The sequence below is a fragment of the Balaenoptera ricei genome, chromosome 2 (genome assembly GCF_028023285.1).
Source record: "Balaenoptera ricei isolate mBalRic1 chromosome 2, mBalRic1.hap2, whole genome shotgun sequence".
NCBI lineage: Eukaryota > Metazoa > Chordata > Mammalia > Artiodactyla > Balaenopteridae > Balaenoptera > Balaenoptera ricei.
In genome coordinates this window covers 95,340,467-95,353,845 of record NC_082640.1, presented here as the reverse complement: position 1 = coordinate 95,353,845, position 13,379 = coordinate 95,340,467, and the positions used below count along the sequence as shown (strand labels likewise).

General features: G+C 38.7%; 1 protein-coding gene across 1 annotated transcript in view; it reads right to left on the bottom strand.

Annotated features, from left to right (window-relative positions):
• Positions 1–5,896: 5,896 nt before the first annotated feature.
• ATP8B4 (ATPase phospholipid transporting 8B4 (putative)) overlaps positions 5,897–13,379 on the bottom strand; it is a 165,249-nt gene continuing 157,766 nt past the window's right edge. The window contains exons 24-26 of the mRNA XM_059915197.1: positions 12,625–12,763; positions 9,669–9,799; positions 5,897–8,001 (exon numbers count right to left, since the gene is read on the bottom strand). Coding sequence (XP_059771180.1) covers positions 7,720–8,001; positions 9,669–9,799; positions 12,625–12,763 — 552 coding nt within the window. The 3' untranslated portion in view covers positions 5,897–7,719. The remainder of the gene's footprint in view (positions 8,002–9,668; positions 9,800–12,624; positions 12,764–13,379) is intronic.

The window sequence follows — 13,379 nt, the reverse complement described above, 5'->3', positions numbered from 1 at the left end:
CTTCACTTACTATGATCTCACTAGGTCCATCCATGTTGCTGCAAATGACATTATTTCATTATTTTTTATGGCTGAGTATTATTCTATTGTGTGTGTGTGTGTGTGTGTACATATATATATATATGCACACATACCTATATACCACATCTTCTGTATCCATTCATCTGTCAATGGACACTTAGGTTGCTTCCATGTCCTGGTTATTGTAAATAGTGCTGCAGTGAACATTCAGGTGCATGTATCTTTTCAAATTAGGGTTTTTTCCAGATATATGCCCAAGAGTGGGATTGCAGGATCTTATGGTAGCTCTATTTTTAGTTTTTCAAGGAAACTCCACACTCTTCTCCATAGTGGCTGTACCAATTTACATTCCCAGAAACAATGTAGGAGGGTTCCTTTTTCTCCACACCCTTTCCAGCATTTATTATTTGTAGATTTTTCAATGATGGCCATTTTGACTGGAGTGATGTGATACCTCATTGTATTTCTGATTTGCATTTCTCTAATAATTAGCAATGTTGAGCATCTTTTCATGTACCTTTTGGCCATCTGTATGTCTTCTCTGGAGAAATGTCTATTTTGTCAAATGCTTTTTCTGAGTCTGTTGAGATGATCACATGGTTTTTATCTTTCCTTTTGTTAATGTGGTGTATCACATTGATTTGCATATGTTGAACCATCCTTGTGACCCTGGAATGAATCCAAATTGGTGTATGATTATTTTTTTTCTATTGTGGATTTTGTTTGCTAATATGTTGTTGAAGTTTTTTGCATCTATATTCAACAAAGATATTGACATGTAATTTTCTTTCTTTGTAGTGCCTTTTTTTGATTTAGTATCAGGGTAATGGTGGTCTTGTGAAATGAATTTGGGAGTAATCCTTCAATTATTTGGAATAGTTTGAGAATGATCAGTATAAGTTCTTCTTTATATGTTTGGTAGAATTCCCTAGTGAAGCCCTCCAGTCATGGACTTTTGTTTGCAGGGAGATATTTTTTTGTTTGCTTGTTTGTTTGTTTTTTATTACAGATCCTACTTCACTTCTAGTGATTGGTGTGTTCAAATTATCTGTTTCTTCTTGAATCACTCTTAGCAGGCTGTATGTTTCTAGAAATTTTCTAGAATGTTTAACATAATGTTTAACATTATGTTTAACATAATGTTTAACATAATGTTTAATGTTTAACATTATGTTACTAGTATGTTTCTAGAAATTTGTCCATTTCCTCTAGATTGTCCAATTTATTTGGCATGTAACTGTTCATAGTATTCTCTTGTGATTTTTTTGTATTTCTGTAGTATTGGTTATTGCTCCTCTGTCATTTCTTATTTTGTTTATTTGGATCCTCTCTTTTCTTCTTGGTGAGCCTGGCTAAAAGTTCATCAATTTTGTTTATATTTTCAAAAAACTAGCTCTTGCTTTCATTGCTCTTTTGTCATTTTTATTTTATTTTACTCATTTCCTTTCCAATCTTTATTATTTCCTTCATCCTGCTGACTATGGGCTTTGTTTGTACTTTTTCTAATTCTTTTAGGTGGTAGGCTACCTTGTTTATTTGAGACTTTTCTTGTTTCTTGATGAAGGCCTGTATCACTATGAACTTCCCTCTTAGAACTGCTTCTGCTGCATCCCATAGATTTTGTAAAGTTGTGTTTTTATTTTCTTTTGTCTTGAGGTATTTCCTGATTTCTCCTTTGATTTCATCTTTGACCCACTGGATTTTTATTAGCATGTTGTTTAGTCTCCATGTGTTCTTTTCCCATTTTTCTTTCTGTAGTTGATTTTTATGTTTATACTGTTGTAATCAGAACAGTTACTTGAAATAATTTCTATCCCCTTAAATTTGTTGAGCCTCATTTTGTGACCTGGAATGTGGTTTATCCTGGAAAATGTTCCATGTGTGCTTGAAAAGAATATGTGTTCTGGGTTTTTTGGATGTAGTGTCCTACAGATATCAATTAAGTCAACCAGTCTATTGTATCATTTAGGGCCTCGGTTGCCTTATTGATTTTCTGTCTGGGTCATCTGTCTATTGATGTCAGTGGGCTGCTACAGTCTCCTACTCCTATTATATTATTGTCAATTTCTCCCTTCATGTCCCTTAGTATTTGCTTTATATATTTAGGTGCTCCACTATTGGGTGCATATATGTTAACAAGTTTAATATTATCTTCTTGTATTGGTCCTTTTATCGTATATAATGCTCTTCCTTTCTTTATAGCCTTTTTTTAAAAAAGTCTATTTTGTCTGATATGAGTATTGTTACCCCCACTTTCTTGTTGTTTCCATTGGCATGAAGCATCTTTTCCATCCTCTAACTTTCAGGCTGTGTGTGTCTTTCACTCTGACGTGAGTCTCTTGTAGGCAACATATTGAACAGTCCTGTTTTTTAATCCAGTCAGCCACTCTATGTCTTTTAATTGGAACATTTTTTTCATTGACATTTAAAGTAATTGTTGATAGATATGTACTTATTGCCATTTTATTCCTTGTTTTTCCAGTCTTTTTTTTTTTTTTTTTGGATTTTGGTTTTTGGTTCATTTCTTCTTCTTTTTGATTTTCCTGTTTGGGTTTGATGATTTTCTTTTATGGTATACTTGTGTTCCTTTCTTTCTGGCTTTTGTGAATCTACTGTAGTTTTTTGATTTGTGGTTACCATGAGGCTCATTATGTTGACCCATAACTATATTTAGTTGCTTTAAACTGATAATCATTTAAATTCAAATACATTCTAAAAGATCTATTTTTTAACTCCTCTCCCTCATATTTTGTGTTTTTGATGTCCTAGTTTACATCTTCATGCTTTTACTTTTACTGTTTACTTTAGTTATAATCGCTTTTACAATTTCTTTTGTTTGTCTTTTAATCTATGTACTGGCTTATTTAAGTGATCTTCAGTCCTTATTATATATTTGACTTTCATATTGGGATTTTCCCTTTCCTATAAATTCTTGATTCTTTTCTATTTAGAGAAGACCCTTCAATATTTCTTTTAGGGTAGGTTTAATATGCTGAATTCTTTTAGTTTTTGCTTGTTTGATATATCCTTTATCTTTCTTTCTATTTAAATAATAATGTTGCTGGATAGAATATCCTAGGTTGCAAGTTTTTCCCTTTCAGGACTTTGGCTACATTGTGCCACTCCCTTCTAGCCTGCAAAGCTTCTGCAGAGAAATCAACTAATAGCCTTATGGGGGGGGGGGTCCCTTGTAAATGACTGTCACTTGCTGCCTTTAGAATCTTCTCTTTATCTCTAACTTTTGCCATATTAATTATGATATGTCTTGGCATGGATCTGTTTGGATTCATCTTGTTTGGGACCCCCTGCGCTTCCTGTAGGATATCTGTTCCCTTGTTTAGATTTGGGAAGTTTCAGCCATAATTTCTTCAGATATATTTTTGATACCCACCTCTCTCTTCTCTTTCTGGAACACCTGTTATGCGTAGGTTGGCACATTTTACATTATCCCATAGATAACATATGTTGCTTTCATTTTTTATTTGTCTTTCTGTCTGCTGTTCTGACTGGGTGATTTCCATTATTCTATCTTCCAGATCACTTATTTGTTCTTCTGTGTCATTTAGTCAGCTATCCATTGCTTCTAGATTGCTTTTTATCTCAGAAATTGAATTATCCCTTTCTGATGGTTCATCTTTATAGTTTCTAGTTCCTTGTTGCAATGATCTGCATTTCTATCAATAATCTTTCTTAATTCAGTTAGCATTTTTATTACCACCTTTTGAACTGAGGATCTGGTAGACTAGTGAGCTCTGTTTCATTATGTTTTCTTTCAGGGGATTTCTCTTGCTCTTTTTATTGGGAGTAGTTTCTGTATTTTCATTTTATCTAATTTTCTGTGTCTCTATGAATTCAGGAGGAACTGTTATCTTTTGTGGGCTTGAAGGGTGTTTTTATGTGGGAGCATCCCTGTGAAGACTCTGTGTGTGTAATATCTTCGGTGAGAGGGTTGGTTTTGACATGGACACCAGCCACATCTTTCCTTAGGGTGCTGGCTGTTTTCCCCTTGATAGGGGGTGTGGTTGGTATTGGGTCTAAAGTCTGTGCAGGGTGTAAGGTGGGACTTCCTCTCTGTCCATGGCTGTCGCCGTCTTGTGAGGGGTGAGGTCTGGTCCCCAGTAGTGAGAGTAGAAACCCTGATATTCAGGCTCAATCAGGCTCCGTTCCCCCTGAGTGCATGCCCTGACCTAAAGGAGGTGATTGCTAAAGCAAGTGAAGCCCATGCATTCACAGAGGATAGATGTGCTGCCTGTGTAGGCCTCTGCAGCTCCACCTGGATGCAGCCTAAGGTCACATCCCTTCCCTTGTTGTGTTGGTCCTAGATCTAGTGCAAGGTTGTGGTGTGGAGTGGCTGGGCCAGAGCATTCACTAGTCTAGGACTGGGGTTGGGGCTTTGTGACTGCAGGAATTGAGGTGGCTAAGCTGCTGCCAGAGATCTGGGCTGTCTCTTTGGCAGACATCTCCCAGGACCTGTCTACCCCAGATCCAGTGCTAAGCTGCAGTGTGGAGTGGGTGGAGCTGGAGCACTCACTGCGCTGGGAGACTAACTGTGGCATGCTCCTGCAGCTCCGCCCAAGCACACACTGACAACGACCACCACCACCCTAACTGGGTCACACCCCAGACCCCAGTCTGTCTCTGTGTAGCTATCCCAAGTATTTTCCCAGGGCTGGTTGGCCCAGATCTCATGCCAATCTATGGTATGGAGTGAGCAGGACTGGGTGTCTGCCCCATTCAGATTGGGGAGTGCAGTGAGGTGACAGCTGCCGGTGCAAGTCTCTCTCTGTCATGACTGTTGGTGAAACAGCACATGCACACTCCTTGGAGTAGAGCCTGGGCTTCTCCAGCCCTTCTATCTGTCCCAGCAGTTCTCCCAGTAGCCAACAGGCTTTGTCTCCTCTGTGCTGTTCCCGAGGACTGGGACACCCAGATTGTGGCTCGACCTGCTCGCTCCCCCAGGTGAGGGTCCACCAATGCAGAATTTCTTTTCCTTTCAGATTCCTCTCAGGGGTGGGGGTCCCTACCCTATGCATTTTTTCTGTCCTACCTTGTTACGTGGAGATCTTTCCTGCAGCTTTGGTATAGGAGTTCTTCTGCCAGTTTCCAATTAGTTTTCCTTAAGAATTGTCCCATATGTAGATTTTTTTTGATGTGTTTGTATGGGGAGGTGAGCTCCACATCCTCCTATTCCGCCATCTTGATCCCTCCTCTGGGAAACACAATTTGTAATTGCCTATAAGAGCTCAAAACGTGGACAGAGACTTTAAAAACACATAGTTATCAACTTTAGTTCTGAATATAGAATTTTTTTCTTTCCAAATAATCTGATAATATTTATGTAAATCTAAAATTTTACTATTCCCCAGTGCATCACCATCACCACTCAGGCTTTTTTATCTTCAGGCTCAAAATAATTCCTGGCACTTGAATGACCTTGGAATGGGTACGTGAGTTCATTTGCATCTCATGGGGCCAAAGTAAACTGATAAATGTGTTTCTCTCACAGCTATCCACATTATCTGTTTATAAACAGCCTTATTTAATTTGAACTGAATTTGCAAACGTGGACCATTCCTAATCTTTCCCATCCCTTAAACATAGGTCAAATTGGTTCATTTTATTCTTGACTCTAATCCTAAGAATGATGTACATTTTCCCTAGGCATGTAAAGGAGAGAAAAAAAAAAAATCAATCAGTTGATCAATGGAACAAAAACTCTCCCCAATGAGTTTCCAATAAAGAGACTAAACATCAAACACCACAAGTGCCAAAATATTTAGTAAAAGTTTGCAAATCTTTCAAAAATGTTACAATGCAGTGAAACTAATGACAAATTAGACACTGAAAACTAACATCTAGTTAAGTCTATGCAGGCATGTAGGAGAACAGGGAATATCTAAAAGCATTAACTATGATTAAACCACTGTATTAGGCTCTTTTATATATATCTCATTTGATCCCATTCAGGAAAAGTTATCCCAGACTTGGAAATTAAGGCCAAAAAAAAAAAAAAAAACAAAGGATTGTGTGATCCATTAATATCATGCTAGCCCATTATCCATCAAGCCCACCCAAGGGCCATCTGACTCTTTTGGGAAATATAACTTTGACTAATAATGCAATAAGGACCAGATTAAGGATTCTGTAAAGTTGGAGGATGATTTATAGAAAATTGATAAGGCATGATGATCATTTATTTTTGTTTTCTGATAGAGAAATTTACCTCCAAGGTTATAGTTACTATATAAAAATACCTCCAAGATTATTTTCCTTTAGAATACTAACCAGTTTTAGATCTTACTTTGCAATCTCATTTCATCAATGCCTTTTCCACTGATTACTTAAATTCCAGTTCTTCACATTTGCTCTTGTATTCTGATTGAGTTAAATGGCACTTAACTCATCATCTATTCACATGAGAATTATGTTTTCAATGATTTAAGAATTTGTGCTTTGACAATCCTCGAACAACCACATGAGGTAGGTAGTATATCCTCATTTTACAGAGGAAGAAACTGAGTCTCAGAGGAAGCACATTACCTGCCCAAGCTTACAGAGGTAAGAAGTGACAGAACTGGAGTTTGAACACAAATATGCTTGAATTCTTTTACAGATACTATACTGATGACTCACATATGCACTCAAATTTGGACTGGAACATCTCTAAAAACTCAACCTCATGTGTTTGAATTATGAATATGACAGCTGAATATCAAAACCAACTAACTCTGAATGACCTACACCTGCATATTTAAATAAGTAATTAAAAAGACTGTTTATTAATTTGGTTTCAAATCTGAACTTTTAAAAACTGGAAATGTTGAAAGTATTTGCACATACATTACATGGAATAGTATCATCAAAGTGTGAAACTCCAGTGCTTTGCTGAGTCCATTAATAGCTCTAGATGAGGCAGAGAAAATAACTACTGAAGTTGTTATAAAAGTCATTGAAAAGTATTTTTAGAATACTTTCCAGAGTCTCTCTTTGACATTTCATGAACATGTCCCTGAGAATTTTTTGAATTAAATTTGACCAAATTGTCAGCCTATTCCACTGTAAAGATGTTCAGTCTACTTTGTCTGTAGACTAGTAGAACAATGTGGAATACCAACATGTTTTTCTGCTCTTCAGGCCTGAAGGTGATTTGTTGTCCTGGCTGAACACACAGGTAGGGATCAAGGCTGGACAGTGAGAAGCTGCTGTAAGTCTGGAAGCACCTTAGTGTACAATGTGTACCTTTTAAATCTTAAAAGTGTATCTTGGGAACGGCTGATCTTACATATATAAGTGTTAATCTGTCACAAGGATGCTTTTCAGCTGGGATATATGCCTTGTGAATGCACCCTTTTATTCACCTGAAGACCCATTGTCTGTATATGCAGATTTACAAGTGTTTCTCCATAAATAAGATTCTAAAGTACAGATCGATTGGTATCTAGGTTGATAAAAAAAAACCTATGCTGGTATTGTGAGGGTTTTGTCCACCAACTCATGAATTGGACAGTGACCTCTGACCTGGTTTTCAGTAGAGCACGTCTCTGTTGGATGGCACTGGCCACTGTCTGTCTGACACAGATTTAGGTTAAGCGAGGCCATCTGCCCCACCCCTAGCCCCTGATCTTAAACTCTGGAGCCAGCTAATTTCAGGTCCAGCCGAAGTGAAAAGATAACTGTGTGGTTCAAATTCATCTTGACTCACAGTTTCACTGTTTTATCCTGGCTAAAGCTGCTCACTGTGTCTGTGGTTTTCTTACATAAATTTTCAATCCAGCTAGTGCTATTATACAGTGTCTTTTCCAACCCTGATGTCGGGGGTGGATTTTTAGCTCGCATATTTTTTCCAGATGTGATAAGCTCTCCATAGCCCTCTTGGTGAGCAAAAGCATATCCAGATCTTCTCGAGCTTGATCTCCGAGTCTGAGGCTTTCGGCTACGCAGGGGTCTTGCCTTCTTTTGAGCCTTCTGCCACTGGCGGATCTGGAGACAAAGGAGACCCAGAGTGAGATAAAGCATCCAGATGATAGACTCCATGCAGTGGGCCGCTTTGTGAAGTGAAAGCCTTTTCTGTAAAAACAACATCAATGATAACCAAGTACTCAACTTCACTGCAAAATCAAGTTTTTCACCTAAAAGCCAAGCAATTTTCTACCCAAAAGATTACACTGGATACTGGTTAGTTTTTCTCTCTACTGAGAGAGAGACTATTAAGCAAACAAGAAGTGTTAAGACAAATTTCATTATTGTCCCCATCTCATACATCCACCTTAAGTGAACAGGAACATACTCTTGTACAGAAAGATTTTCTAACGTGCACCAGCCAAATACAGTCAGTGTAAAAATTTACAGACCCATTTGCCCCATATAAGTCTTTATTCTCTCTTTTAGAGGTTCTCAGGATCCAATAGTCATTAGTAACTGGACTAAGAGAAAATTTAGAACATGAGAGTCAGAAAATTTCAAACTCTTGTGGTAGGTCAAAGTACCACGGGATTTTCAGTGTTTTGATTTCTTTCTTTGGGGTTTTTTTTGTGGTCTTTTGAAGAGCTCAACATTGTTTGGGTGGGTTTCTAGCATTTCTTTCATTTCCCTATAATGCCGAGGAGGAGGACATCCAAGGTTTGGTGCTCAGCACCTTGTTCTTTAGGTCAGCTGATCGATTGCTTGGCTTCTGACTTTCATGTCAGGAGAAAGCCATTAAGCAGAAAATCATGGTGTGTATAAACATAGGAAGAAATGAGCATCAGCTTCCTTCAGCTCATCCATCATGTTCTGAGTTTACATCAGAATGAGCTCACAGAGCCAAAGGGAAAGGACAAACATAACAGGGGAATCCATGAATCATTTCAGAAGGAATCTCTTGGTACTTTGGCCCCAGAACACAAAGGATTTCATGATAAGGGAATTTCTACCTCAGTTCTTCTCAGCATCATCAGCCTGGTCACTCACCCCCTCAATGTTTCCCCCTTCTCAAGACATAGCTACAAATGCATCTCTTCTGTCTCCTTTTCTCATCTATCTGGGTCCTGACCTAACTTGACATTGTGTTGCTTAGACCCCTCTTTCCATAAAATACTGAAATATGTTCTGTTAATCCCTTGACTTAGGTATTTCTAGAATCTATTCTTTCTGTTTTTCTTCTAACTTTATATTTTCCAATCCAGCTATCATGTTGCTGTTCCCTTTCTTAATCTGTTCAGAAAGTAACCTCTCTCCCATGTTTAACAATCTGCCACTATATTTCTACTGAAATTTAGAGCCCTTTCACCTCATACTTTGCTTGTCTCCCTTTACTTTCCCCAAGTCAGTAACTTTCCCTCTAGCTTGCCTTTGCCTTGGAGCAAATGTCTAAAATGCTGCCAGCAAGCTTTTTTTTTTTAAAGTCAACTTTTAAAAATATCCAATTTAACTTGTAATTTACAACTCCCCACCTACATTTAGTGTAGACAGTTATCTTCATTGGCACTCCCAGGGCTAGTATGTTCAGTTGTGGGCAGTTCCAGCTACTGTGATGTGATGCCGTGCACCTGTAGGTATTTGCTGATGGGAAGTTCATTAGCTCTTTTCTGGACTTCTAATCAGGCAGAGGACATGATTCCAAGAGCAAAGAACCAACCCCTCAAGTACCCAGCAGCACTACAACATACCTGATCACTCAGGGTTGGGAATAAATCCACCTTCAAAAATCTGAATGCCACCACAGGCATAACTGAAGCCACTATCGTTAAGAGTATAACAAGCCAGATGCACTTCTGGGTCAAGGAATGTCGTGCATTTCCTATTATTAAAGAAAAATAAACATTGTGATTATAAATAAAACTGAATTATTGAATTAATTGGTTCTTTGTCTATTCCCATAAGGTCTTTTTTGAAAGGGACTTTTGGACTACCTAGGAGAACCACTGGGTATCTTCCCCAGTATATCATATGCTCAGTGGTGATAAGAATGCAAGAATGGTAAGATCACCCTAGGGAACTGCTTCACGGCCTGATCACTAGGGGACTGCCAGCCAGAGCCAAGCATTCTCTGATCCAGGCTCAGTCCAGCTTCACTCATGAAGCAGAATTCGCTCATCCAGCCTCAAAATCCCTCAACTACAAAGCAGCCATTATTTTTAAAGGCACATTTACCCTTATGGATTCAAACAAAACTATCATATCAAAACTACACAATGTATGTGCTGGATGCAGGTACAATCGCAAATACTGGTCTTCTCAACTGGCTATGTCATCAAAGGTGAGCTGTATCCACTACAGGGTCAACCTTTTAAATTCAGGCAACAGCCCCCAAAAACCTGCCTCAAAGGGACTTAACCAATCTCTCTAGTGTTCACTCGGTTATGAAGTACTCAAGGTTCCAAGGAGATCAGAGACGCTCCTGGGTTTGTGAAAAGAGCATTCTCCACACTGGGAAACCACTGATTCAGCCATACAATATTCTAGTTCAATAGAGTACTGAAACTCATTTCCAAGCCTGGAGCCAGTTTTCTTATTTATTTTATACTCACACCTCGTATACTGGGATGTTTGTTTAAACAAAGCAATAAGGGTCAGTAAGGCAGGCAGACAAACTATACGGAAGATGTCAACCCTACTTATGTTACCAAAATGAACTGTTGTTCCTGTTGGTTTTCTAGGCATATGATACCTCCAATTATCCAGGTTCCCCCTCCCAATGCTATAGTTAACACAACTTTAATGGGCTTTGGGTGTGATGCTTGGCTCCTTATTGGACTGTCTGCATTTTCTGTCTTAGGAGGATAGACTCTGCCTACCAAAGAGCACTTGATTGCATTTGCCTGGGCAGAAACAAACTTGACTCAGTAAGTTAAATGTCTCTTTGAGCTCCCTGAAGCTCAGTACCCCCAGGCATGGCTGGAAAAACAAGCATCACTTTAAAACCACACTCCTGCTTGCTGCTGGCTACTAAGGAAAAAAAAATTTTCTTAAACCTCAATGTTGATTTAAGTTTTGAAAAGTCTCATTGGAACCCAGTAATTAATTCCTGGAATGGCATGTGCTTAGAGAGTGGTCCCCACACAAACTACTTTCTCCAGTTGAGGCATTCCAGTCTCATTATGCATGTTCGAATGCTGTCTTAGGACTGGAAGTCTTCTGGTTAATGCACTGAACTTTCAGATTTGGCAACCAAAAAGAAAAGAAAAACCTTAAAAGTAGTTTAAATGGCTCTTTTTTTCCTAATATGTTTGTTTATTCTTATTCACAACCATCATGTTTATACATGGTTGGAATCTTTTGATAAGTAAAGGATTAACATTACATATTAAGTAAGAGAGGTACAATTTAAAGATTTCCATGTACACACAGAGGAAGGCCAAAATTGAATACAATACTCTTAAGCATATACATGCATTTAAATGGAATTGCAATTTCAGGTGCCTTTGGAAATGTATAACCCTATAATTGCTCTTATTTTGCTTTCTACATGAATCAGTCTTCTAAGAATTATTTTTCTAGACTGGATTTCCCAACTAGTGGATGCAAATCTGTCTTGCCTAATCGAGCTCAAGTAGGTTGTCACTATGTATCTCTCTTTTCCACAGTTTGCTGGGATGAACTCAGAAACATCACTGTTAACCAACTTATTTCACACACACTAGAGATTTCAAAACTTCTTTAAAAGTCTATTAATAGCCCCACTGTGTAAAGCTCAGTGGCCCTTGCTGGGAATCATTTTGAAATGTGGAGTGCAATGATAGTATACTCCAAAGATAGACCAGATATATACTCTTTGTAGAATCATAGACTCTCAGGGGTTTAAGGGATTTTAGGAGGTCTTTTGCTACCCATCTGCTGTTCGATGTCCCCAACCAGTAACCAAGCCACATTTGCTTTAATCATCATCTTCATCATCATCGTGGCTAACATTTACCAAAAAAAGTATTATGTACCAGGCTACATGCTAAGCATTTCATATGCATTATGTCATTTAGCCCTCACCACTTTCCTATAAAAGTAGGAACTATTAACATCCCCACGTTTAGAACTGAAGACATTAAGGCATGAAAAGGAAAAGAAACTTGCCTAAGATCACACAGCTTATAAGTGGCAGAGATGACACTTGAACACTGGCTGTCTAACTACAGAGCCTATTCTTGGTGCCACTCATGGCCTATGTCCAGCAATTTTTAAAAGGCTCTAAATTATACATTATTTCTTTTCTAAATGCAAATAAGTTCCACAGGTAAACTTTGGCAGAAATGTTGGTGATAATGTGGCATAAAAGGGAAAGCCTGGCATTTCTTTCTCTTCCCTCTATCATACATGAACTTCACAGGTTTTTCAGGTATCCCTGATCTATATGTGCTATGCCTCTTATTTGGAAAGGGACAGACTACTGCATCTGGGCTGTTAGGAACCTGTAAGCAGCTATCTCAGTGATTCTGCATCTAGTAGGGACAGCAAAACCTAATCTTTTGGAGCTCACTTCAAGCCTGTAAGCCCTCAGATGTCTGGTTCAATCAATTCCTAAAGACAGAATTATTGGTCATCCCTAATCCCACCAAAAAAAGAAAATAAATTACAAAGACAAATCAATGACAACTGGACAGTAGGCCCCAGCAAATAGCAGGACTCACTTACCAACAAATGGAAACTGGCTTGGGAAGATGCCAAAGAGGCCATTACTGTGCATGATAAATAAAATGGAGAAATAAGTGGCAATACTGCCCCAGACGAAGACATGATTAATGATAGTCCAGTAACTGGTATCCAAGGCTATCTGTAAATAAAGTCAAACACAAAGGGGAGATGGTGGAGGATTAAAAGGGCATCATTTTACTGAGTAATGTTTCCTCAGAACTGTTCTGTGAGAAGACAGTTGCACTTGTCTAGTTTCCAGCCAATCATAGGTCTCGCCACTTTCTGCACAACACAGGGGACTAATGTGACATTTCTGGTAGACAATTGACTTTAGGACTTATATCTGCAAGCCATTATATCTAGCAACGTTGAGTCAAACATCAGGAAAAAAAATGTTAAACTTTTTTTAAGTGAGAAATAAGAAAGCAGAATGGTTTCTAATTTCAAAGCTACTTTCCAAGTTGCTCTCAAAATTTTTCTATTGGAAAACTATTTTTCATAGTGGGCAAGTGCAACATTTTAAAATCTGTACATAGGGCTTCCCTGGTGGCGCAGTGGTTAAGAATCCACCTGCCAATGCAGGGGACACGGGTTCGAGCCCTGGTCCGGAAAGATCCCACATGCCGCGGAGCAACTAAGCCTGTGCACCACAACTACTGAGCCTGCACTCTAGAGCCCGTGAGCCACAACTACTGAGCCCATGAGCCACAACTACTGAAGCCCGTGCACCTAGAGCCCGTGCTCCGCAAAAAGAG